Source organism: Silene latifolia, chromosome Y, assembly GCF_048544455.1.
Source record: "Silene latifolia isolate original U9 population chromosome Y, ASM4854445v1, whole genome shotgun sequence".
NCBI lineage: Eukaryota > Viridiplantae > Streptophyta > Magnoliopsida > Caryophyllales > Caryophyllaceae > Silene > Silene latifolia.
This window is the reverse complement of record NC_133538.1, coordinates 83,595,444-83,621,260: the sequence shown is the minus strand read 5'-3', so window position 1 is coordinate 83,621,260 and position 25,817 is coordinate 83,595,444. Positions and strand designations below refer to the sequence as shown.

At 42.3% G+C, this 25,817-nt stretch overlaps 5 protein-coding genes across 5 annotated transcripts; 2 read left to right on the top strand and 3 right to left on the bottom strand.

Annotated features, from left to right (window-relative positions):
- Window positions 1-4,797: 4,797 nt before the first annotated feature.
- Window positions 4,798-5,714, bottom strand: LOC141628440 (uncharacterized). Its single transcript, XM_074441585.1, has 2 exons — window positions 5,367-5,714; window positions 4,798-5,223 (listed from the first exon to the last, which is right to left on the bottom strand). The coding sequence occupies exons 1-2, from the start codon at window positions 5,712-5,714 to the stop codon at window positions 4,798-4,800; spliced, it is 774 nt and encodes a 257-aa protein (XP_074297686.1).
- An 18-nt stretch (window positions 5,715-5,732) lies between these two features.
- On the bottom strand, window positions 5,733-6,104 carry LOC141628439 (uncharacterized). The gene has a single exon (XM_074441584.1). The coding sequence runs from the start codon at window positions 6,102-6,104 to the stop codon at window positions 5,733-5,735; it is 372 nt and encodes a 123-aa protein (XP_074297685.1).
- Window positions 6,105-7,640: 1,536 nt separating this feature from the next.
- Window positions 7,641-8,237, top strand: LOC141628438 (uncharacterized). Its single transcript, XM_074441583.1, has 2 exons — window positions 7,641-7,826; window positions 7,917-8,237. Exons 1-2 carry the CDS (start codon window positions 7,641-7,643, stop codon window positions 8,235-8,237), a joined length of 507 nt encoding a protein of 168 aa, XP_074297684.1.
- Window positions 8,238-13,090: 4,853 nt separating this feature from the next.
- Window positions 13,091-13,588, bottom strand: LOC141628437 (uncharacterized). Its single transcript, XM_074441581.1, has one exon. The coding sequence runs from the start codon at window positions 13,586-13,588 to the stop codon at window positions 13,091-13,093; it is 498 nt and encodes a 165-aa protein (XP_074297682.1).
- A 10,831-nt stretch (window positions 13,589-24,419) lies between these two features.
- On the top strand, window positions 24,420-24,971 carry LOC141628434 (uncharacterized). Its single transcript, XM_074441580.1, has one exon. The coding sequence runs from the start codon at window positions 24,420-24,422 to the stop codon at window positions 24,969-24,971; it is 552 nt and encodes a 183-aa protein (XP_074297681.1).
- The last annotated feature ends 846 nt before the right edge of the window (window positions 24,972-25,817 follow it).

Here is a 25,817-nt window from a genome sequence, read left to right as displayed (position 1 = left end):
AAGCGGGAGGAGGACGAATGCTGAGACTAGACCGGAAGTCATCAAATAAGAACTTGGGTAGGCCTTTAGTAAATATATCCGCAAACTGATAACGAGACGGAACATGAAGCACTTTAACCTGGCCAAGAGCAACCTTTTCCCGGACAAAATGAATATCAATTTCAATGTATTTCGTGCGTTGGTGATTGACCGGGTTCCCCGATAAATATATGGCCGAGACATTGTCGCAATAAACGATGGTGGATTTTTGTAATGGACATTTAAGTTCAAGTAGCATGTAACCAACAAGACTCGGCAACGACAGTAGCTACACCACGGTATTCGGCTTCAGCACTAGAGCGCGAGACGGTTGCTTGTCTCTTAGAAGACCAAGAAATTAAATTATTACCCAAGTATACACAGTACCCGGATGTCGAGCGCCGGGAATCCGGACAACCACTCCAATCGGCATCAGTATATGCAATGAGAGACGAAGTGGATGACACGGATAAATGTAGCCCATAATGAGACATACCTCGGATGTAGCGAATGATTCGTTTTAGGGCACCGAGGTGAGCTTCGCGAGGGTCATGCATATGCAAGCAAACTTGTTGGACAGCATACGATATGTCAGGCCGGGTAAAAGTCAAGTACTGAAGAGCACCGGCCAAGCTGCGGAAAAGAGTCGGGTCCGTGACTGGTGGACCAGCTTCGGCGCTTAGCTTGGAGCTGGTGTCGACGGGAGTTTGTGCAGGTTTACAGTTAGACATATGTGCCCGGCGAACAATATCCTCTGCATACTTAGTTTGTTGAAGGAAAAGTCCCTGATCATGTCGTATAGCAGCCACACCGAGAAAAATATTAATTGGGTCGAGGTCGGTCATTGCAAATTCAGCGCGAAATAGGGCCATTATTTTGTCGCGGAGAGCAATGGTAGACGTGGTTAAAATAATGTCGTCAACATATAGAAGCAAGTAGGCCATGTTAGCACAGTCGCAAAAAATAAATAATGAGTTATCGGTTTTACTATTAATAAACCCAATGGAAGAGGCATAAGTAGCAAACCGATGGTACCATGCACGAGGCGCTTGTTTGAGGCCGTAAAGGGACTTCTTGAAGAGACACACATGATCGGGCCGATTTCGGTCCTTAAAACCGGGTGGCTGGTGCATATATACCGTTTCGGCTAGGTGTCCATGTAGAAAGGCATTTTTTACATCAAGCTGATGAATGGGCCATTTTTTGGACACGACAAGACTAAGGACGGCACGGATAGTGGCGGGCTTGACCACGGGACTAAAAGTCTCGTCACAATCTACTCCCACCTGTTGAGACCTGCCATTGACAACAAGCCGAGCTTTGTATCGCTCCAAATCACCATTAGCTTTAAATTTATGTTTGAACAACCAAAGACACCTCGTTATATTGACATTGGGAGGTCGAGGCACAAGAACCCATGTCTTATTCTTAATGAGGGCATCATATTCATCGTGCATAGCGTGATTCCAATTAGGGTCATTAAGAGCAAGGATATGACTCTTGGGGACGGGTGATAAAGGGGTTGTCGAACATAGATTAAATTGGTGTTTGGGTTTAAAGATGTCATGTTGGGCTCGGGTGGTCATCTGTGGTGATAGTGTAGGTATGGTCGAAGCAGGGGTGCTGGCGGTAGAGGAGGAGCTGCTGTCAGGCGAGGCAGAGCGGCTGTTTGGCGAGGCAGGGCTGTTGTCCCCAGCCGTGGTATTGTTGGGAACAGGGGACACGGGACTACGAGGGGTGTTTGGGGGGATAGTCTGGATTGTGGGACCGGGTGTGTGTGGCGGAGGGCTGGCTATTTGGTGAAGAATATAAGGCGATGTGTCATTAGTGAGAAATTGATAAGAAGAAACGGGCAATTTGTCTTTTGTAGCAAAGGGAAAATGTCGACTCATCAAATGTCACATGCCAAGCTATAATGACTTTATTAGTAGCCAAGTCCAAACATTTGTAACCACGGTGAGATGCCGGATAGCCGAGAAACACGCACGGGGTAGCTCGTGGGTCAAGCTTGTGGATGGATGTGGATGGTTTGTGAGGGTAGCAAAGGCAACCGAAGGTCCTAAGGTGAGTATATGAAGGGACACGATGGTACAGACTCGAGGTAGGGGAGTTGTATTTGTTGGCTTTGCTTGGTAAAATATTATGAATGTAGGTAGCCATGGCTAAGGCATGATGCCACATTGAGGGGGGCATATGGGCGTGAATGAGGAGAGTTCGCACTATGTTATTTATAGTTCGGATTTTGCGCTCCGCCTTCCCATTTTGAGGTGATGTATGGGGGCATGAGAATCGAAATAACATGCCTTTAGACTCAAAAAATTTTTGGAGAGGGGAGTTATTGTATTCACGGCCATTATCGCACTGAAGGGTTTTAATAGCAACATTAAATTGGGTTTTAACCATGTTATAAAATGTGGTGAAAACATGACATACATTTGATTTATTGGTGAGGGGAAATGTCCACAAAAAATTAGTGTAGTCATCAATAAATAAAATGTAATAACGATGGTTAAGAGAACTCAAAACGGGAGAGGTCCAAAGATCCGTATGCAAAATATCAAAGGGAGCAAATGTTTGAGACAAAGACGAAGAAAAAGGTAATTTAATGTGCTTCCCTAATTGACAAGAATTGCAAATAGAAAACTTATTCATAGGACGACAAGGTAAGCTGTTTTGAGTACATAGAGAATTAAAAACGTCGGGGCCCGGATGACCTAGTCGTCCGTGCCATGTAGTAGGCGACACAGCGGTGTAGGCTTGTGGGTGTGAGGCATGGTTCGTGGCTGGGTGTGACGCATGAAGAGGGTAGAGGTCCCCCGTGCTATTGCTTCTCAAAATCGGCATCCCCGTCTTGAGATCCTTCACAGTAAAACCAAATGGGTCAAACTCGACGGAAACATGGTTATCGACAGTGAATTTTCTAACAGACACCAAGTTTTTAATTAAATTTGGCACATGGAGTATGTTATTTAACACGAGGGGCGGGTGAGGGGATGCAAGAGTCATAGCACCATAACCAATAATTGGAATCATGTCACCATTACCGACTACAATATGACGATTTTTACTCAAAGAAGAATAAGAAGAAAGGTTACCATTATTGGATGTCATGTGCGACGACGCACCTGTGTCCATATAATAGTTGTCATCCGGCTGCTGAAGTCCGAGTGATTGCATCATTGCAGCTATATCCGTCGGAACAAAGGCTCCTGGAACATTAGCATTACTCGGTTGCGCAATGAATGCCTGTCCTTGCTGGTTTGGTCGAGGCCCAAGGATACCCTGTTGGGACCGAGAGGTAGCACCAGGCCACCCGACAGTGGGGTAAGGGCACGGGGGCGCGGTCCAGCCTTGTGGTGGCGTTGACGGCCGCGAATTGAAAGGCACCCAAGTCCACGTTCCCTGCTGCTGCTGCTGTTTATTTCGATTATTGTTGTTGCGACCACTGTTATTATAGTTTCCATTGTTGCTGTTCTTTCCAAATTTCTGGCCGCGATTATTACGCCCTCCTTTACCGCGATAGTTGTTCGAGTTCGAATTCCCACCACTTTTAGAATTATTGGAGTTGGTTTGGGAATTAGAACCCGCCTCTTTGGAAGTGTCAGACGCCATGAGAGCGGTGTCCGCGGCAGGAGCAGCGAGAATCTTTTGGTTGTTTTCCTCAAGAGCGAGCATCGACCGAGCTTTGTAGAAGGGCGGCAAGGGATCAGCTTGTTGAATGATGGTGGCGATCCCCTTGAACCCTTCTGAGACATGGGTAACCAATTGAAGGACAAGACGACTTTCGGAGACGGGGGAACCAACATTAGCGAGTTGGTCAACAATCATTTTAAGGGCTTGGCAATACGACGACACATTCGGAAAATTATCCATGTGGGTGTTGGTAAACTTTTGTTCCAACATAACTGCCCGAGTGTGTTTGTTATCATTGAAGATGTCCTTGAGACGATCCCACGCGGCTTGAGCAGTAGAGCCGGGTTCGAGTATCGTGTGAAGGAGATCGACCGAGATAGTGCTATATATCCATTGCTTAACAATGGCGTCAAGACGGGTCCAAGTCGCATCTTTATTGACCACGGTATCCTTTGGTGGGACGACATGATCAAGTACATCGAAGGCACTGGCCGTGTTTAGAAATAACTCTGCCCAAGACGCGTAATGAACATTTTCCGTCTCGAGGGTAATTTGCACATAATTTTTGATGTTGGATACAGAATAAGCGGGATGAAAAGAGGGTTTGGAGGATTGGGGTATGTCGTTCACCATGATTGCTGTGAGGAGGCAAGTAAAACAGAGGAGATGAGCGGAAGAGAAGAAGATCGAGATAGGGCTGATACCATATAAGAAGTGAATATGAAGAGAATGTTTGATTATATTTGCCTGAGTGTTTCCAACGTAGCATACAACCCTTTTATACATATTGTACATTAGGTTAGCTAAGATCCAGAGGATCTTCTATACTAGAAATTAGCAACTACCTATCAACTAAAGGCTAAAGAATAGGTAACAATATACAACCATATTGACTAAATAACTAAAGAATATTTACATATTCTAATAATAACCCAATCTGAGATGACGTTACTTTGCATACTTAGATGAGCGATTGCATGGTTTAAGCGTCATGTATGTAAGACAGTTGAAGCAAGTCGATTTTTTATATGTTGCTCTTTTGCAACAAATGCGCGACCTTCTAAGTTACACTTAGAGACTAAAACCCTATACAGGATATTAGGTGATTGAATTCTCTATCATGTTGCTTCGGTTGGATTTTGACTATCATTTAATGATGTTTGGGACATGAAGGATGTTATTCAACGTGAGATGTTGATTAGGTGGGGGAAGAGTCATAGCACCACGACCGACAATAGGAATCAAACTACCATTACCGACTACTATGTGATGATTTTTACTTAATCGAGAATAAGAAGAGAGGTTAGCATTATTGGATGTCATGTGTGACGACGCACCAGTGTCCATATAATAGGTGTCATCCGGTTGTTGAAGCGATAACGATTGCATCACCGCTGCAATATCAGTGGGAACAAACGCTCCCTGAGTCGCACCAGCAGTTCCTGGTTGAGCAATAAATGCTTGAGCAGAACGAGGGCCAAGAATACCTGGTGAGCGCGAGGTTGTGGGAGCGGTCCAGCCGGATGTGGGGCATGGGCAAGGCGACATAGTCCATCCTTGCTGCTGTGGCGCCTGCCATGGAGACAGGGGAACCCAAGTCTAAGTACCTGATTGTTGATGTCCATTGCCGCCGCTATTTTTACCACCCGAGTTCTGATTGGAGGAGCCACCACCATTGTTGCGACCGCGATTGTTCCTGCGATTGTTACGATTACCCTTCCCCTTATTAGAATTGGACTATCCATCTTTGGAATGAGAGGAGGTGGATCGTGAGTCAGAGTCAGGGGAGTGTGTCTGGACATGAAGGGCCGTCGCCGACGAACTCGAGGAGGTTTGTGCTCGGCGTTTTCTTCGAGAGAAAGCATGGAGCGAGCTTTGTAAAACGATGGGAGAGGGTCGCTCTGTTGAATAATAGAAGGGATCCCATCAAACCCATCAGAAACTTTGGTAACCAGTTGAAGGACAAGACGGGTTTCAGAGACCGGAGCACCAACATTAGCAAGTTGGTCCGCGATCATTTTGAGTGCCTGACAATATGACGATACATCGGGATAATTGTCCATATGGATACTGGTGAATTGCTACTCCAACAGGACTGCCCGAGAATGTTGATTATCAACGAATATATCCTTGAGACGGTTCCACGCTGCTTGTGCCGAGGCTCCAGGTTCAAGAATGGTATAAAAAAGATCAAGAGAGATAGTACTGTAAATCCATTGTTTGACAATGGCGTCGAGACGGTTCCACTGAGCGTCTTTGGTGATCACAGCATCCTTTGATGGTTCGATGTGATCAATGACATCAAACGCTCGAGCAGTGTTAAGGAATAGTTCTACCCAAGACGCATAGTGGACATTCTCAAATTCGAGGGTGATTTGAACGTAGTTTTTGATGTTGGAGACGGAGTAGGCAGGGTGAAAGGAAGAATTTTTCTGAGGAGTATCGTTTGTCATGGCTGTGATTGAAGGGAAGAAGAAGAGAAGAAGAGGCGGAAGAGTGTTGAGAAAAGGATCGAAGTTAGGGGTGATACCATATAAGAAAGAGATTTTCCCTTGAATAAATTCATTGTCAGGCTACCAATATATACATATGATATCCTAGAATTAGTCAACTAATTACACAAATCTTGCCGTGTATAACTCCTAGGATCAAGCTAATGAAGACTAAAATAAGGCTAAGGAAATATGCTAAATATATGCAAAAATATATTTACCAAAATACAATAAACAGAATATATGGTAGTATATTCTAATATATCATGATACAAAATCGAGACATACTGCCTTTGAATATCTGATACCAGAACATTTTGAAAGAGCGTTTTTCAAATTTGACTTATATAAAAAGGGTAATATCGCTAAATTCAATAAGTCATATTAAATCATCTTCTATGAAAAACTAATCTAATAAACATTCTCTCATTTTCACCATAATCTTCTTACTCAGACTTTTTGTTACTGAATTTGCGACTCTATTTTCATAAATTTTGTAGTGTTCTTTGATGTTTTAAGGATAAGATAGTGTTGTTATACATACAGGGGCGGAACCAGGGGTAGGCTACTTGGGCTAAAGCCCGAGTAGTTTCTGAGGAGGAAAAAAATATATACTGTTTGAATAAGTAGGGAATCACTAGTAGCCCTGTGTTTTGGTGGTATTTTACTTGGTTTTCACACAATCACCCCAGGTTCGATTTTCCATAAAGAATATTTTTTCCCATTTCTTTACAGAGTGTTTTTGTTTGTGATTATTTTGTACATCTGTTGTTCTTTCTTTTATTTTTTGTTTCCCATCAATTATCAACCATTTTAAGGCTATAACAGGTGAGATATGAGATGAAAAATGTTAATTATATACTTTTCTCATGATAAAAACGGTACGGAGTATACAATTTTCAAAATTTATCTCATAATTTAAAAAATATGTACATTCTTTTGGAAGGGAATATGAGTACATTATTTTAATTTAATTTCACTAAAATTGTTTACAAGCACAATTTTAATAGTTCTCTATCAAAATTGTTAGAATAATTATAAATTAGCTCAATTCAACATAAGTATTATAATATCGATGATAGTTAATAGCTTGTACTTATTAGTGGCTGTTTATATTTGGCTCAAAGGCTAGAAAACTGATACGTAAAATGTATATCCATAAAACCTTTTTATAAGTATTGACTTACGTACCAAGCCTATATTGTACTATTGTATTACAAATCTCGGGAGAATAATAGCATTTTGTATATTATAAAATTTAGCCCTAGATAGACGGAATTCCTGGTTCCGCCCCTGTATACATAGCTATCAAGTATCAACCACACGTATCTGTTCTTCATTTCCTTACCATGTCTTCATTCCTTGACAAAACACCCATTAAACACACATCTCAGTCTCCCCAACTTACCAAAACCGAGACTATGGCGGAATTCAGTCATTTTGGCATCACTCCCAGCAAGGGACAGGGTGATAGACTTTGGCAAATACAAAGGCCGAATGCTCGGAACGCTTCCCTCAACTTACCTTAAATGGGTTTCTAATAATCTCAGAGCTAGGGACTTTGAGGAGTGGGCCCACCTAGCTGATCAGGTTCTCCAAGACCCGGTTTATAATGACCATGTCGAGTGGGAGTATGCTGATAAGCTACTGAATCGCAATGTGTCAGGCTTGAATTCTAAGTCTGTACGCCCGGTTGACGAGTTGCTTGAATTGAGTCAGAGGTTTGGGTGGGATAATGAGGATAAAGCTGGCTGAGGACGGGTTGATTTTCAGATGCTTGGGACGTCGAAAGGCGTGAGGATTCCGAGAATTAAGGAAGGGAGTAAACCTGCAGAGGTTCGAGATTCTGGTAAAAAGAATGACGTAAAGTTGAGTGTTGAAGAAACGAGAAATGAGAGGCGAGAGAGGTTGAGAATGAGGAGAAGTGTAAGAAATGTGGACGACAGTACGTGGGGTTACAATGTAGGCGAGGAAGAAGGGAGAAAAGGCGGTGCTGAAAGCCGTGCTGGTGGAGAGGTGCCGGGTGTTTATAATCCGTTTCCAGGAAGAGAGACGTTTCTTAAAAAGGTTCTCAATCGGAGAAAAATCCGGTAATGTATTCATATGGTGTATCAATTTGTAGTAGAGAGAAAAGAAAAGTACTCCCTCCTATTTCCTTATATCTTCCCCTTTCTTTTGGGCACAAAAATTAAGAAAGGCGAAGGAAGAAGGAATAAGGTAGAATAAAGTATTGTAAAAAAAAGTTGTGAAATTTATAGGTGAGAGAAAATAATAAAGAATGGATAAAGTAATGAGAGTGTTTGATTTTTTTAGGAGAGAGAAATTAATAAAAAATGAATGAAACTTACCAAAAAATGTGTGAAAAAAGAAAGAGGGAAGATAATAGGAAATTGGAGGGAATAGTATTTAATGTCCGGGTTGTGAAACGTAGCTGACGTTTTATAAAGAATCGTCGACGTTTTATAAACAAAAGACAAAAATACCTTTGCTCCCTCTCTCTTTCACTCTCTCCAACTCCCCATCACCGCACCACCACCGCCATCTACACCACCGCCGCCACACCTGCAGCAACACCAACACCACCTCCGCCACACCTGCAGCAACACCAACGCCACCATCGCCACACTTGCAGCAACCATTCTCGTTTCGTAAATCGGTTTTCCTTCTTTATTGTTGTTGTCGTATTCAATTGTTGGTGCAATTGTTGTCGTATTCAATTGTGAGGGATGCTGCGGACGTTGAATTCAACGTGGTAGAGGAGTGAGATGATGAATGTTGTCGTCATTTAAGGTGAGTGTTAGGAATTGTGCCTTGAATTTGTGTCGAAGACGAACTAAGTTAAGGCAAGAAGAAAGATATTAAAAACGGGCAAAGGGATCTGTCCGAGTTTCATGAGAGTCGCCTATTTATCTATTGAGCTTTGGAATTTCGCTGACTTTGTTTTCACGTAATTAGCTCAATAGAAAAGACGCTGACATCAAGTGATTACTTCCTTTGGAAATCTTAGTGGGCGTGGGACCCACATGGAGTTTTCTTAAGTTTGCTTTTGGACTCTTTGCGTTAGTTTTGGGTACGTGGGTTTTATTAGCTTATTTCTTTATTAGTCTAGATATTTTATCTTGGGTAAAATAAATATATAAAAACCCAAGTTTTACTCTAGGTTAATTAAGAGAGAGTTTTGAGAGCACAATAAAGAGGGTCGATTTGTGAGGTTCTTTCTGAAGAAGAAAACTCAGTTTGTTCCGGACTCTATTATTGGTGTTCGTCTGTCTTTGAAGATCGGAGGAGTTTGTTCAGATCTTGGTAGGCCTCAAGATTGTTTGTCCTTCGTCTTATTGGGGTAGTCTCTTTTGTTCCTTTGAGACTATTATATTTGTTGGTAGAATAGGGTATACTTTTGGCTCATATTGAGCGCGTGTGTACCGGTCTCCTCGCAGGGTGGACGTAGCCAGTTATTTTACTGGTGAACCACGTAAATCTTTGTGTCAACTTTATTTACATTCGTTATTTTTTTTTTTTTTTTTTTGAGGAAAAGACCCCGGAGGGTATTAATTCATTAATGATAAATCAAAGGCTGCTGCAGAATCCGCAACAGGAGGTAAAACATTCGACCAAATAGTTTTGCCAGCTACCCTAGGAAAGATATGAGCTAAAGCATGAGCTACCGTATTGTTTATCCGACTCGTGTGAGACCAAATAACCGAACTAAAAGAATTACAAAGAAGTAAAATATCAGCAATAAGAAGAGAAAACGAGCTTCGTCCATTGCGTTTTTCCCTTAGCGCATCGATGACTTGAAGACAGTCGCTCTCCAACATTACCCGTTGATATCCTCGTGCCCGAGCTTCTTGCAGTCCATCCAACACAGCCGCTGCCTCCGCGAAAAGAGGGTCCCCACAACACCCTACCCCGGACATCTCGACACACCGCTCCCGAACTAACCCCTTCCTCCTCCTTGATCCCCGCATCCACGTTAATTTTTATATATCCTTCAGCAGCCGGCCTCCACCCTTCATGCTCCTCCCCACTTGTATCCTTCGTCCTCTTCCTTCCACGACCTTCACCATACCCCACAATACCACTCACTTCTTGTAGGATGTCCCTGACCCGTTGCACTACTCTATCCGGCTCCACCTGCATTCCGTCAAAGACCACCTTGTTTCTGTGCTCCCAAATGGCCCAGCACCCAATCATAAAGGCCCCATACTCACTCGCCTCAAGCTCCCCCCCATCGACCCTCCACCCAATCACGCGTACTATTCCCCGTCCCCAACCCCTCATCAGTCCCCTTCCCCTCTAAACCGAGAGCATTCCACACCCACCTTGCCACACTGCAATCTCGAAACAAGTGTAAAGAAGATTCGGAAAACGATTGACAAAAACAACATAAAGAAGACTCACCTCTAGTTCGACTTGCAATGTTATCCAAGGTTGCCAAAGCTCCACTGCACAGCTGCCAGAAGAATAGTTTAACGCGAGGCCATACTCGAACCTTCCACAGCCGATTCCACAACCACTTTTCCTTTTCCCAGTTTGACGAGCTCCCCGAGTTACTAGCATCCTCAACCAAACACGCATAAGCAAACTTCACCGAGTATTCGCCATCCTTCTCCAGACCCCAATACCACCCATCTCTCGGCAAATTGGGACTAACTCGCATATTGAGGATTCGTTTGGCTTCGAAGGGCAGCAAGTAACGGTTTTGCATCTCCTCATCCCATCCCCTACCTCCTGGTTTGAGTAAGTCGGCCACATACATAAGTTCGTTCCTCGACCCACATGGAGATATTACCTTCCCCCTTTGGCACCCTTCGACCCACGGCTGTCCCCACACACGCGTATCTCTACCATCACCTATCCTTCTTCGTAAACCACGCTCCAAAACCTCTCGTGCACCAATAATACTGCGCCAGGTATAGCTCGGCCTTTGCCCCACTTCCGCATTCATAAAATCCCTCGTGTGGTAATACTTAGCTTTCATGACCCGAGCCCAGAGACACTCCGGATCAGCCACCAACCGCCACGCTTGTTTCCCTAGGAGAGCATCGTTAAACAGTTCAAAGTCTCGAAAACCAAGACCTCCCACACATTTGGGCCGACACAAGCTCTTCCAAGAGACCCACGAGATACCGCGCTTCCCTTCGCCATGACCCCACCAAAATCGAGACACCATCGAACGGCGGACGCTACAAAAGGTTGTCGGGATTTTGAAAACACTCATCACATAGGTAGGAAGTGAATTGGCAACTGCCTTTATAAGAACCTCCCTACCAGCCTTCGACAATAATTTCCCACACCACCCTTGTAATCTTTTGCTGAGCTTGTCACGGAGAATATCAGTAAGAACTTTTTTTGATCTTCCTACCACCGTGGGCAAGCCCAAATACCGTTCATGCGTCTCAACTTCACGAACTCCAAGCTTGTCGAGCACCCTGTCCCTCATCACTCTAGGGACCCCTCTACTAAAGGACACTGTGGTCTTCTCTAAACTAACAAGTTGACCCGAAGCAGCTTCATATCGCCTAAGAATACCGGACACAATCTCAGCCTCATCCTCCGTTGCTTTCACGAAGAAAATACTATCGTCTGCGAAGAACAAGTGAGAAATAGTAGGGGTTGAGTTCGAAATCCGCAAGCCATGGAGTGACCCATGTTCCACAGCTCGTCGCATAAGTTAGAAAGGGCCTCAACACAAAGAATAAATAAATAAGGCGATAGAGGGTCCCCTTGCCGGAGACCTCATTCAGGGCGGAAATCACTGGTCTGCACTCCATTAATTAGAACCGAAAAAGACACAGATGAAAAGCAAGACATAACCCGAGAGACCCATCCACGGTCAAAGTTCATAACATCCAAAACTCGTCGCAAAAACCGCCACTCAACCCTGTCATAGGCCTTAGCCATATCCAGTTTAACTGCCATAAAGCCATCATTTTGTCTCAAATTTTTCATATGGTGGAACATCTCGAAAGCAATGAGTACATTATCAGTGATAAGTCGCCCTGGGGTGAATGCACTTTGGTTCTCAGAGACGATCTCACCAAGAAATAACTTGAGTCTATTGGCTAGAACTTTAGCAACAAGCTTGTAGACAACATTGCACAGACTAATAGGTCGGAAATCCCTAATTTTATCCGGTGCCTTTTTCTTCGGGATTAAGACAATTTTAGTATTATTAAATTCACCCGGGTCCAGCTCTCCCCTTAAAATTCCAAGCACGGTTTTAATGACCTCCGGCCCAATGATATGCCAAAAAGACTGAAAGAAAAGAGCATTCATACTATCCGGTCCCGGGGCTTTGAGCGGGTGCATTTGGTTCAGAGCCTCAATAACCTCCTCCTCTCGGTACTCAAGCCTTAGGCATGCGTTCATGCGGTCCGTGACCCTCCCTTCCAGCCCAACCAGCGCGTCATCGAAATTGCCCGGATTTGACGAAGTAAACAGCTGCTTAAAATAATCCGTGGCCACCTCCGAGACTTCATCATGACCAGAACGTTCGAGCCCATTGTCATCCACAAGCATACCGATATAATTCTTCCTCTTCCTCTCCCCTGCTCTTGTATGGAAGAATTTTGTGTTGCGGTCTCCATCTTGTAACCATAGCGCCCTTGACCTTTGCCTCCAGTACTGTTCTTCTTGCCTTCTAAGTGTAGCGATTTCAGCGACAAGCTTCTTCCTCCTCCTTACTTCCTCATCAGACCGCCCCCCTTCAGTCAGACGGGTCAGCTGCTTGGTTTTACGCTCAATTAAATTGCTAATTTTCCTTATGCTTGTTTTTTTCCACGCTTGTAATTCACGGGCACAGCATTTTATTGATTCGCCCAACACTCCTCCTCCCTTATTAACTCCACACCTGACCGCATCCTCACAGCCTTCCTCTCCAAGCCATATTTGCTCAAATCGAAAATTCTTTTTCACCTCCATTCCCGTGGCTCTCTTATCGAAAATCAGCTTAATAGGTGCGTGTCGGACCATTCCCGAGTCAAATGAATAAGCTTTGCGTATGGAAATAAATCCACCCACGAACCCATACACATCGCTCTATCAATCATACTTTGTCGATTAGCTTCGCCTGCTTGCCCATTATCCCACGTAAATTGATACCCCTCCCACCCCACATCTTTGAGAACACAGTCATCCGCAGCAGCTTGGAAGTTGTTCATTTGCCATTGGGCCCTGCTCCCTCCCTTCATCTCAGTCGAATAGAGTATTTCGTTAAAGTCGCTGATACATAGCCATGGAAGGTCAGATTGCCCATGAAGGAGTCGTAGCAGCTCCCATGATAGATGTCTATCCGTAACTGTCGGCCAACCGTAGAAGCCCGTAACCCTCCATTCCCTCTCCCCCTCCTTCACCACGACATCGATATGATGGACTGACTCCGTTCGTAAAGTACAATCAAGTTCTTTATTCCATATAAAGGCTAGGCCACCAGCTCGCCCCATACAATCAACCTCAATCCCAAAAAAAAACCATCTAAACTCTCTCGGACCCTCCGCATCTCACGACCACACAATTTTGTTTCACACAAAAATAGTATAGTCGGGGCTTCCTATCGTACCAAAGCACGAAGATTATTTACAGCGTCGGGGTTGCCCAAGCCCCGACAGTTAAGGCTTAGGAGATTCATTGGGCCCAGCGGGGTTGAGCACCCTCAACCTCCGCCTCAGATATTAAGACGTCCCCATCTGTAGAAAATTTTTGTTTCTTACTGCCCGCACCCAACTGTTCCTCACCTCGGTTTCTCTTCCCTGTTTCACGGCCATCTCCACCATGATTCCTCTCCACTACCTCCCTTGCCAGCCGTGCCCAACTCATGAACCCCTTCTTCATCGTATGCACACCACCATCCCCATCAGTGCCCTCAGAATCAGCGAGTACACACCCCTCCTTCTGTGAACAAAGATCAACGGACCCAGTACCAAAGTCCTCTTCCCTACTACTACTGTAACACCCCCATACTCCAAGTGCCTTACCAGGACCACTCGGGTATGAAGATATTACCATCTCGGTTGCCCGAGGCAATGATGATCATAAGACAATAACGAAACAGAGTTTAAATAACAAAATAGTTTAAAGTGATTACATGATCAAAACAAAAACCAAAACTGAAATACAAGATTCTCAGACGGTCTACTGCTAACACTATCAAAACTATAAAACATCGTCTGACAGAGCGGAAGACTTCTAACTGCCACGTGATGACTCATCCCAGCTATCCCATACGCGTCATATCATACCTGCTCAATAACTGTTCACCACCCCCGAATGGATCACCACAGTTTTTAAAATATTAAACGGGGTCAGTACTAATCACACAATTTATATAATCCAACAACACAACAAACAAGCAGCTCACACGGTCACACACACAATCACACCCACTCCAATCAATCTCGGTCACCGACTATCCACTGGACCAGCCCTGCCAATGGGGGACCGCAGCCGTTCCCACCTAAGCCCCGCTCATCATACCGAGCGATAACCCTGTCCCATTAATGTGCACATCCCCTTCCGTGGCGGGTTCCACGAAGGGCGAAACTAGGGCGTGAATCCACTCCCGCAAGTGACTCCACTCAGCCGAGAACGCATCTCAAGAACCAGAGACAAACAATCACAACCATTAGACAGCAATCAAAACCAACAACCGTCACAATACGAATACGATAATATTCAACAACCACAACACACCAACAACACATTATGGGACTAATACTGAGTAGGGAAACCCTACCTGAAAAAGCAACACAATCAGACGGTCTCACAGCTTATATCAAATTTCCTCTTCTACGAATCCTCCTCCTAACATATAATCACATAATTACTAACAATCACAAAACTAACACAAATCCCCAATTCCCAAAATTAGGGTTTAACCAACTTTAAGGAAATACTATAAAAACGGTACGTAGATCTTACCCTTAACGCAAGGATCACAAAGGTATACAGAAAGGTGAAATCCGACCTTCCAAACTCCGGGATTTTCCAACAATGCGATTGAAGCGAAGAACGTAGTTTGATTTCTCTTTTTGACAGTAATTAGGTTTTAAAAGTGTTTAAAGAACAATGACGGAAATAATATATACTTAATCGCATTATTAACAAAGCCCGAGAAATCGTCCCCCGCAAACCGGCTACTCGATCGAGTAGCTTAGGTGCTCGATCGAGTGCCCCCTTACTCGATCGAGTATCTATGTTACTCGATCGAGTACCCAACAGGTCAGAAACTATTTTAAACTGCAACTCACCCTTACTCGACAGAGTAAGGCCTACTCGATAGAGTACCCAGAGGCTCATAAAACCGTAGTATTACAGTCTTCCCTCCTTATAAAGAACTTCATCCCCGAAATTCAACCCATACCTAAAAAGAAACATACTAACTCGATCAAGACACAACAACCAACTAAGAACTCAAAACAAAACCCCCAACCGACCAAACATGAATTCGTAACCCCGACTCCACCAACTATTCCTACTTCCACAACATGGCTCACGATATCGTACCAACTCGATTATATCTCTCTCGACCCTAACTCCATACACTACCCACACAAACGCTGCTAGCTCCGTAAAATATCATCCACTAGATAATCCAATATCAAGATACTCATAACTTCAAACGGAATGTTACATTCTACCACCCTTAAAAGGAACTTCGTCCTCGAAATTTACTTACACTCATAAACATCATCTTGTCACTATCAAAACTCTCGAACTCCTAAACATCATCATCCAACCCTTACCACTATCGAAGTATTCTCACACTCCTAAGCATCACACTACTACAAGCACGGCCATGGCCTTTTAACAGTATCATCCACAAAACAAATCCCTCCTTTACGCTGCGCTAACACTCTACTTCCAATTATATTACAACATGCACAACCATGAAATTCTCTTTTATTGCATCCTACTCCTCTTAAGACAAATGTTACGTCCTCGTAACTCACTAATATTAAATCCTTAGTTATATCATCTCATTATCCTCATCACCACCACATGTCAAAGATAACCGCCTATAACCTCATTTCCATAACCATTCCTATTTCCAAGGCTCTCTTACTTAAACAGTTCTCATACTTCAAATCACTCTGCACTCCATCTAACCAATACCACAAAATCCTTAGCATAACCAATACTCCAACTCTTCCACATTACCACAACACGACATACCTCTCTATATAAACTATATCAACTCCTATCGTCAAAAGCATAGCTCACGATTCACACTAGTGATGTACGCTCATTCCAAATCCTCAAGTTCTTTTCTTTCATCACTGCAAAACTCATACATGACTTAACATGACACTAAATCCAAACACCCTACCCTCACTGTCCCAACAAAAGATTATGAACCACCTGCAGCTTTCAAATCAATACCACACATGTTCTACGAATCACTTGCCATGACTATGTGCACCGATGTCTCATCTACAACAAGATCAAATGTACTGTAACAACTTCTAACAACTGTGTCCCATCAACAGAATATCCCTATGCCATGACAACCACGGAAACAAAGACACTCTCTTTCATATCATACTCTACCCTCATTCTCAGACTGAAACTGGTAAGAAACATCAACAAACAAAACAACCGTCTATCTGTTCAACCAAAACTTACAAGGAACAGTAGCAAACAAAACAACAATCTATGTGTCCAAACTGAAACTCACAGGGAACAACAACAAACAAAATAACAATCTATGTATAACTGGTATACACTTTCGAAACTCGAATCATAATCATCCCGCCTACTCCACCACAACCGGTGACGACATCGCAACACCGTCACCAACAGCCACACCGCAGTGCGAAAATATCCGCATCACAACACTAAGTACCGTGCCCGAATCACCACCCGAGGCACAACAACCACATCGATAGACATCACAACTACATACAATTCCCATAAACACTGACTCAGAATAACTTCTCAGACAAGAAAAATTTACTCAAATCCACTTACTAAATCACAACGCAACATATTATATAAATTAAACAGATAATAACCTCATGAATATCATCCCCTTACCATATCACATATTAACATGTATCATGAATACATACAAGTATAACCAGTCACGCCAGATCACTCAAATTATTACCTTTTTGGATATCATTCAATTAGATTAGCATACCCAACATGCATTACAGAACATTCAAATAACAACTTTATAATAATCACACCATACCACTTCTTATGAGGTCAAAACCTCACACAAACATTTATATATATCACAACCCCGTAATCACATCCAACCACTCAATCCTGATCACGTAAGTTACCACTCGATAAAGGGTACCTGTCACCCGAGCTTAACTCATAAGCCCCTCATAACATATTCCCCCATTCACATAACCATCACCTCATGCCAAGTATAACCATACCATTACTATTCAACGATTAGCTCCCGCCTCATTTAACCACATATTATACTTCCTTACAACCATACATTCAATCCGGCCTCTACAAAATCAACTTCATTAGAATTGATATCTTTCTTATCTATCATCACCCTTAACCACTAGTGGCAACACCTCAACACTACCGTCGTTCGGACACTAAGCCTCTTACACTCATCTCTAAACTTCACGGTTTCTTTCCTATCTTCGGTTAATCTCCCAAATAACGAACATCAAGCTATCAACAAAATTTACCTCAACATTATTCCCAATACTATCCCCAACTGTATCGTCATCTAACTCTCCGCCAAAATCTCATAGAGTGCAGATACTAAATCAACCTCTTACTCCCTTAATTCCACGAAGCTCATGATTAATCATGTTGACCTGAAACTTCTGCATAACCATTAACTCACTTACTCTTGGTAGGATCATACATCCCGATGATTCCTTACTTTTATATCACATAACTCCGGTGAACATTTTTCTCAGCTTACTTTTATCCTTCTTTTCTCTTTATACTCAACAGTTCCATTTAATATCTCAACTCCTTATTACTTCTACCTAACCCCTTTAGTGCTCCAATTACCATCTCATCGCTCCAAAACTCAAATCTCATTATTTTATATCGATATCACCTCACTCTTTCTTACCATGGATCTTCTCTTATTATGCTATTACTCACACTTGTCACTAATCTATCCATAAAACTAACGTTCACTGTATACCACTCTTCTGAACCCCTTTAAAACGAACTTTCACTACATATATCCTTAACCCACACGACTCCTAACCATCTCCCTACATAACTCTCATCTCAAGCTGCCACTATCCACATCCTTACTTTGAATCTTTTTATTCTCACGTTCCTTAGACTCACATCATCTCTTGCCCATATTCACTTGCTTTTACGTTACTCAACACACAGTCATATCACTCATCTCATCTCAGAAAACATGCTCTATGTCTCAATTAAGCCATAACGATCTTCCTTTTCTTTTTTCCACTATCTATCACAACCACATATAACTCATGTCCTCCCACCGAACTCATACTCACCACAGGTGCCACTCCTTACATCATAAGATTGGGTAACTTACGCATCAGGATTAACATACATATAAAACAATGCATAAAGAAGCAAGACAACACCTTTGAATTAAACATGATATGCAACGAAGTCAAAAGATAAGCATATGACCCAAAACAGGGGTCACTAGATCGAGTACAGGCCACTCGATCGAGTAAGGGACTTACTCGATCGAGTAGGTGAAGGTCAGAAGCACGTAAAACAAATCACCAGGGCTACTCGATCGAGTAACTAACGTACTCGATCGAGTGCCGCCTACTCGATTGAGTACCAAGGCTACTCGATCGAGTACCCTACACAATTCTCAGCATTGTCCAGTTTTCGTAAAACAGTCATAACTCACTCATTTCTTGGTCGTTTTGGGCGTGTGACCTATCGTTAGAATCGTAAAAGAACAAGCTATCACCTCCAATTGGAACCACATTAAAATCATTTATGAATATCAAGTTATAACAGTTTAAAGACACCCTCTCTATAATCGAAAAACACAACTACTTGATTTTTACTTCCAAACGACTTAAACAACAACAAGGTAGACAAAAACAACTCAGTAGTCATAAAACTAGTATTGCCAATCACATGTTACTATCTTCAAAAGTCAAGCAACAACATCCATCATGCACATATACTATTTAACTTATTAATCATGTACTAACCGCATGCTTTAAATTTTATAACTTTTCGTAACCCAAAACATTCTCATACATTACAAATCCTATTTCCATGTTACTAACGCAACAATATTACAAATCCACTTCATCGTCTAAACATATTCATATTCACAAAATCCATATTCTCATGCAATTGACACTCATCTTTTCCAAGCTTTTCATCTATTTCAACCACATTTTTCATCTACAAGTGCATATGATACCACAGTAGACAATTATATGAACTTATTATCTAACTTTACGCAAACAGAATTATGTAAAATCATATCAAATCCCCTAATCACAAGTTACTAGTATGTACACATTATAAATCATTCATCCTGCAACATCATTATTTATCACATATTATCACATATGAACTACTTCCTTTTTCCACCACATCATTCGTCATTCTCACATACTTTTCCAACTATTCCAATCAAATGGTAAACCAACTATCATCCAACATGATTTCAACCAACAACATACAAAATCACACTTATTCATGCCACACATCACTATATTGGTACACAATTCACAAAATAAACACATAGCGATCCCGACTCATATCCCATGGTGACCGGTTCAAAATAATAGGGCGAGTTCGCGACTTTAGGACGTCTCCCAAGCCTTTGCATTAGCTCCTACAACCTTTACCCCGGGTTCATTTTAATTGACTCCCTATATTCATTAGATTCATTGGTTACAGGTTTCAGGATCGTCGCTCTGATACCATTTGTAACACCCCCATACTCCAAGTGCCTTACCAGGACCACTCAGGTATGAAGATATTACCATCTCGGTTGCCCGAGGCAATGATGATCATAAGACAATAAGGAAACAGAGTTTAAATAACAAAATAGTTTAAAGTGATTACATGATAAAAACCAAAACCAAAACTGAAATACAAGATTCTCAGACGGTCTACTGCTAACACTATCAAAACTATAAAACATCGTCTGACAGAGCGGAAGACTTCTAACTGCCACGTGATGACTCATCCCAGCTATCCCATACGCGTCATATTATACCTGCTCAATAACGCTCACCACCCCGAATGGATCACCACGAGTTTTAAAACATTAAACGGGGTCAGTACTAATCACACAATTTATATAATCCAACAACACAACAAACAAGCAGCTCACACGGTCACACACACAATCACACCCACTCCAATCAATCTCCGTCACCGACTGTCCACTGGACCAGCCCTGCCAGTGGGGGACCGCAGCCGTTCCCACCTAAGCCCCGCTCATCATACCGAGCGATAACCCTGTCCCATTAATGTGCACATCCCCTTCCGTGGCGGGTTCCACGAAGGACGAAACTAGGGCGTGAAGCCACTCCCGCAAGTGACTCCACTCAGCCGAGAACGCATCTCGAGAACCAGAGACAAACAATCACAACCATTAGACAGCAATCAAAATCAACAACCGTCACAATACGAATACGATAATATTCAACAACCACAACACACCAACAACACATTATGGGACTAATACTGAGTAGGGAAACCCTACCTGGAACAACAACACAATCAGACGGTCTCACAGCTGATATCAAAATTCCTCTTCTACGAATCCTCCTCCTAACATATAATCACATAATTACTAAGAATCACAAAACTAACACAAATCCCCAATTCCCAAAATTAGGGTTTAACCAACTTTAAGGAAATACTATAAAAACGGCAGAAAGGTGAAATCCGACCTTCCAAACTCCGGGATTTGCCAACAATGCGATTGAAGCGAAGATCGTAGTTTGATTTCTCTTTTTGACAGTAATTAGGTTTTAAAAGTGTTTAAAGAACAATGACGGAAATAATATATACTTAATCGCATTATTAACAAAGCCCGAGAAATCGTCCCCCGTAAACCGGCTACTCGATCGAGTAGCTTAGGTGCTCGATCGAGTGCCCCCTTACTCGATCGAGTATCTACGTTACTCGATCGAGTACCCAACAGGTCAGAAACTATTTTAAACTGCAACTCACCCTTACTCGACAGAGTAAGGCCTACTCGATAGAGTACCCAGAGTCTCATAAAACCGTAGTATTACAGTCTTCCCTCCTTATAAAGAATTTCGTCCCCGAAGTTCAACCCATACCTAAAAATAAACATACTAACTCGATCAAGACACAACAACCAACTAAGAACTCAAAACAAAACCCCCAACCGACCAAACATGAACTCGTAACCCCAACTCCACCAACTATTCCTACTTCCACAACATGGCTCACGATATCGTACCAACTCCATTATATCTCTCTCGACCCTAACTCCATACACTACCCACACAAACGCTGCTAGCTCCGTAAAATATCATCCACTAGATAATCCAATATCAAGATACTCATAACTTCAAACGGAATGTTACAACTACTCTGTTCTTCCTCCCTCCCCACCCTCCCCTGCCGTCCTCTTACCTCCTCCATCCAGGCACACATCTCCTATTTTCCCTCCCCCAACTGTCAGACTCTCATCAAGCACCCCTGCCCCAGTGTCATCTCTGCCATGCTGTTGCGTAAAGGAGCTAGTAGCCATTTTTTTGGTCTTCAAATCTATAGCAATGGCTTGCAATTTATCTATCATCTTAGCTATATCATCATCCCTGTTTTGTAGCTTCTCTACATCAAACTCTACTCTAAGATTACGCCTAGCTCGCCCTGGTCCATCAGAGCATCTTAGTTACCTTCCACGGGGATGCACGTAACCAGTCACCATATCGTAGTTCACTCTCGTCATATGGTCCGTCATCGCAGTCTTTCTCACCATGCCCTATATGTTCGCACCCATAGCAATACAATGGCAGTCGCTCATACTTAACATCGAAGTTAACCACTTGTCCACCCTTCATTCTAATTGGGACTGATGATTTCAGTGGTGTACGGACGTCATGAAGAATCCGTATACGAACAGCTCTGTCAATCTCATTATTAGGCCCTAATTCCATGGCTATGTATGATCCCAGTGATGCCCCAATTTTCTGTATGTTCGACGTACTCGCACGCCCCGCTATAGGTAGGTCATAGACACGTGTCCAAATCGGGAAAAAGAAGAGCGATACATCAGTAAGTTTACCTTCACGGTTCGGTTCGTTGAAGCACCATAGGAACTTATCAAAGTGCCATGGTTGTCCCTCCAAAACCCTAGCTTTATCCCTTTTCGTACCAAATCGAAAGACAAACAATTTCTCCTTTGCGTCGATCACGTTCCCTAGCATAGGCTTCGTGGGATTCCAGAGCCGGATCATTGATTCAATGACTGCTTTCACATTGATCGATTTGGATGCCCATATCTTCCCCACCAATAGCAGCTTCTCCTTCTCTTGTGCCTCATCGAAGCCCTCCTCCCATTCGAAGACCCCCCCTTCAGTATCGTCATCCTCCCCTATCGGCCGTTTCCCATCCTGAATACGACCTCGCGTTTTGCTATCCATCTGGCCCTGCATAGAAGAAACAAAGAAAACCAATAAAAACATGCAAGAAAAACGATTATCTCACAATCGAAATCGTGAGATAATCCTCGAACAAGAGGATTGACGCTAAGAAGAAAATAGACAAACCCTAGGAGTATGGAAGGAGACGTTGAGTTTCATTGTCCGCCATGGATGAGACGATGAATCTCAACGTCTGGCTGGACATGAGACGATCAGACTCAGACTCAACGTCTCAATAGGTCGGGTTTCATTGTCTTAACCTGCGGCAGACATTGGGTTTTTTTTTTTTTTTTTTTTTTTTTAAAAAAAAAAAAAAAAAAAAACTTGTATGCAATTGTTAAATGAATAAGTCTTATGCAATTGTTAGATGACGGAATTAATTTCGATGTTTCGTAGTTAGTCACGGATTGTTGTATGCAATTGTTGTATTATTTTTTTTTCAATTATTTAGTTATTTGGGAGAAAATAAGGTAGAGAGATAAAATGAGTAAGGGTATTTTTGTCTTTTTTTTTAAAACGTCGACGACGTTTTGCAAATAATCTTCATTCTGGATCAATAAAGACCGTCTCTATGAGTTACAAACGCTTTACACATTCCGTTGTTTCTTTGATAAAACTTAAAAATTTATGACAATTTAGTTGTCTTTGCAAACTTTAGATGATGTTTCCTGTTGCTGTGACCTGTATCACGATCGATTTATAAAGGTTTGAGAAGTTTTAGCTAGCGCGTTTTAATAGGGTATCGATTTTAATTGTTCAATCGACGCTCATGATTACGGTTTAGGCTTCATGTCATTATCTATGATTTAGGTGGTCATACCATACGCGTAGTAACTTGCAGAATTAAGCCCTTCTATAATGTTGGTTTTTTCTGCATATTTTAATTGTACACCAACATTTTGAAGATTATTTTTGATTAGTTGACGTGTTAATTTGGATCATATTCTTTTGTACATAATATTTGATTTTTGCAGTACACATTTTAACAGTACACTTATCACAATTCCACTTATGACAATTCTATCCCTCTCATTTCTCCATCTCACTTATCTCTCATCTATCCATCTCCACCACCGTCGTCGATCACTGGCGCCAACTACAACCATATATTATAACACCGTTATAAACCACCGATGTCAAACATCACCGTCCTACACACTTCGCCTCACCATCTAAGTACCGATGTCGACATTTAACTACTAAATCAGAATTACCAAATATTGATTGTGTAATTGTGTTATTTATGGTCTAGGAAACTCTCCTATGCAGGGAGAGTAGTGCTTATTCAGTCTGTGTTGAGCTCTTTACACAGCTACTGGGCAAGGATCTTTATTTTGCCCAAGTCTATCATCTCTAAAATTGAGGCAATTTGCAGGAAGTTCTTGTGGCATGGTAGTGATAAGAAAGAAAGTCCTGCCTTAGTTTCTTGGGCTCAAGTGTGTCAACCTAAGAAGCAAGGTGGATTAGGTTTCAGAGATCTTACTGTGTGTGGAACATTGCAAATGTGGGCAAGTATGTTTGGTGGATTGCCAAAAAGGAGGATCACCTTTGGGTGAGATGGGTGCATGCTGTTTATATAAAACAGTCTTCCTGGTGGGACTATAATCCTGGCAGTGGTTGTAGTTGGGCTTGGAGGAAAGTGTGCCAGGTGAAGCAGCTTCTCAAACCTTATTTTTTATCCTTGACAAGTATGGAGCATTATACTATAAAAGCGGGGTATCAGTGGCTAAAACCTGATGGGGCTTTGGTGACATGGTTCCCTTGGATGCTGAATGATTGGATTATACCTAAACATTCCTTTTGTTGTTGGTTGATAGCTCATAGGAGGCTCTTGACTCTTGACAGGCTAATGAAAATGAATATAGTGCAGGGAAATACTTGTTTCATGTGTGGGTTGCAGGGAGAAAGCATTGATCATCTGTTCTTTTTATGCCCTTTTAGTGCTCAATGTCACCGCCTGGTTGCAGAATGGTGTAAGGTCCAGTTGCCAATGCAGGAATGCATCACCTGGTGGATAAAGTATAGACAAGCAGCTGCTTGTAAAAAGAAGGTGCTGGCAGTGGTTTTGGCGTGCCTGATGTACCATTTATGGCATTGTAGGAACTGTTGTAGGCTTGAGGGGTATGTTCTGAGGCCAAAGTGTCTAGTAGGAAATGTTATGTCTGATGTTAGAATGAGACTAGCTCAATGTGATATCAAAAGTCGTAGTAACTCTGCCTTGAATTGGGTAGAGTACCTTTGAGGTAATTGAGTCTAGTTTTCGACTTGTTTGATGGATGTGTTTAGAAGTTGTATGTATGGGACAATCTGATTATAATGAGAACTTACAATTTCCCCAAAAAAAAAAAAATTGTGTTATTTATACTGGAGATCATGAATTAGTGACGCTTCTCCTAATTCTATGTTTACTCGTGCTTCTCCCAATTGTATTTCTAATATTATCAATCCCTTCTAAGTATTGTGCGTTTAATTTGGCGGTGGGTACGCCACTATAATAAGGCAGCTATCTATTAATTTGCAAGTAGCATAACATCCAGCATGGACTAATAATGCCAGAATTTGTGAAATGAACATAAAGAGCATGTATATTGATACGAAAGTTATAAACTTTCGTTAATTCGCGGAAGCCAACCAACACACCTTAGCCACAATAACACCAACAGCAACACAACACCAGCAGTTCCAGCAATTAACGGAACAATTAACAATGGATTGAAGGTCGAATACGAAATTAACACGAGATGAAAACAGCAATAAGCAACACAAGAATAACGAATCAAAAACAGAGAACAACGAACCGGATATTTGCTTGGATTAGACCTATAATCCAACCAATGGTGATCGATGTTGCAAGACCTATTGCTAGTCGATCTAGTTTAAGCCTGAAAACGCGCTTTATTAAACCGGGTTTGGAACGAACGCGTCGAACCGAGGTGTTTACACAAACTTGTAAACGTGAAAGCTTCAGCTTTTATTTCTTGAATCAAAACGTGAATTAAAGAATACAAATAAAGTCCTATTTATAAATCAAGCAAACCGTCCTAATGGCTGCTAAACACTTCCCTAAACCTTTCCTAAACCAACTAGA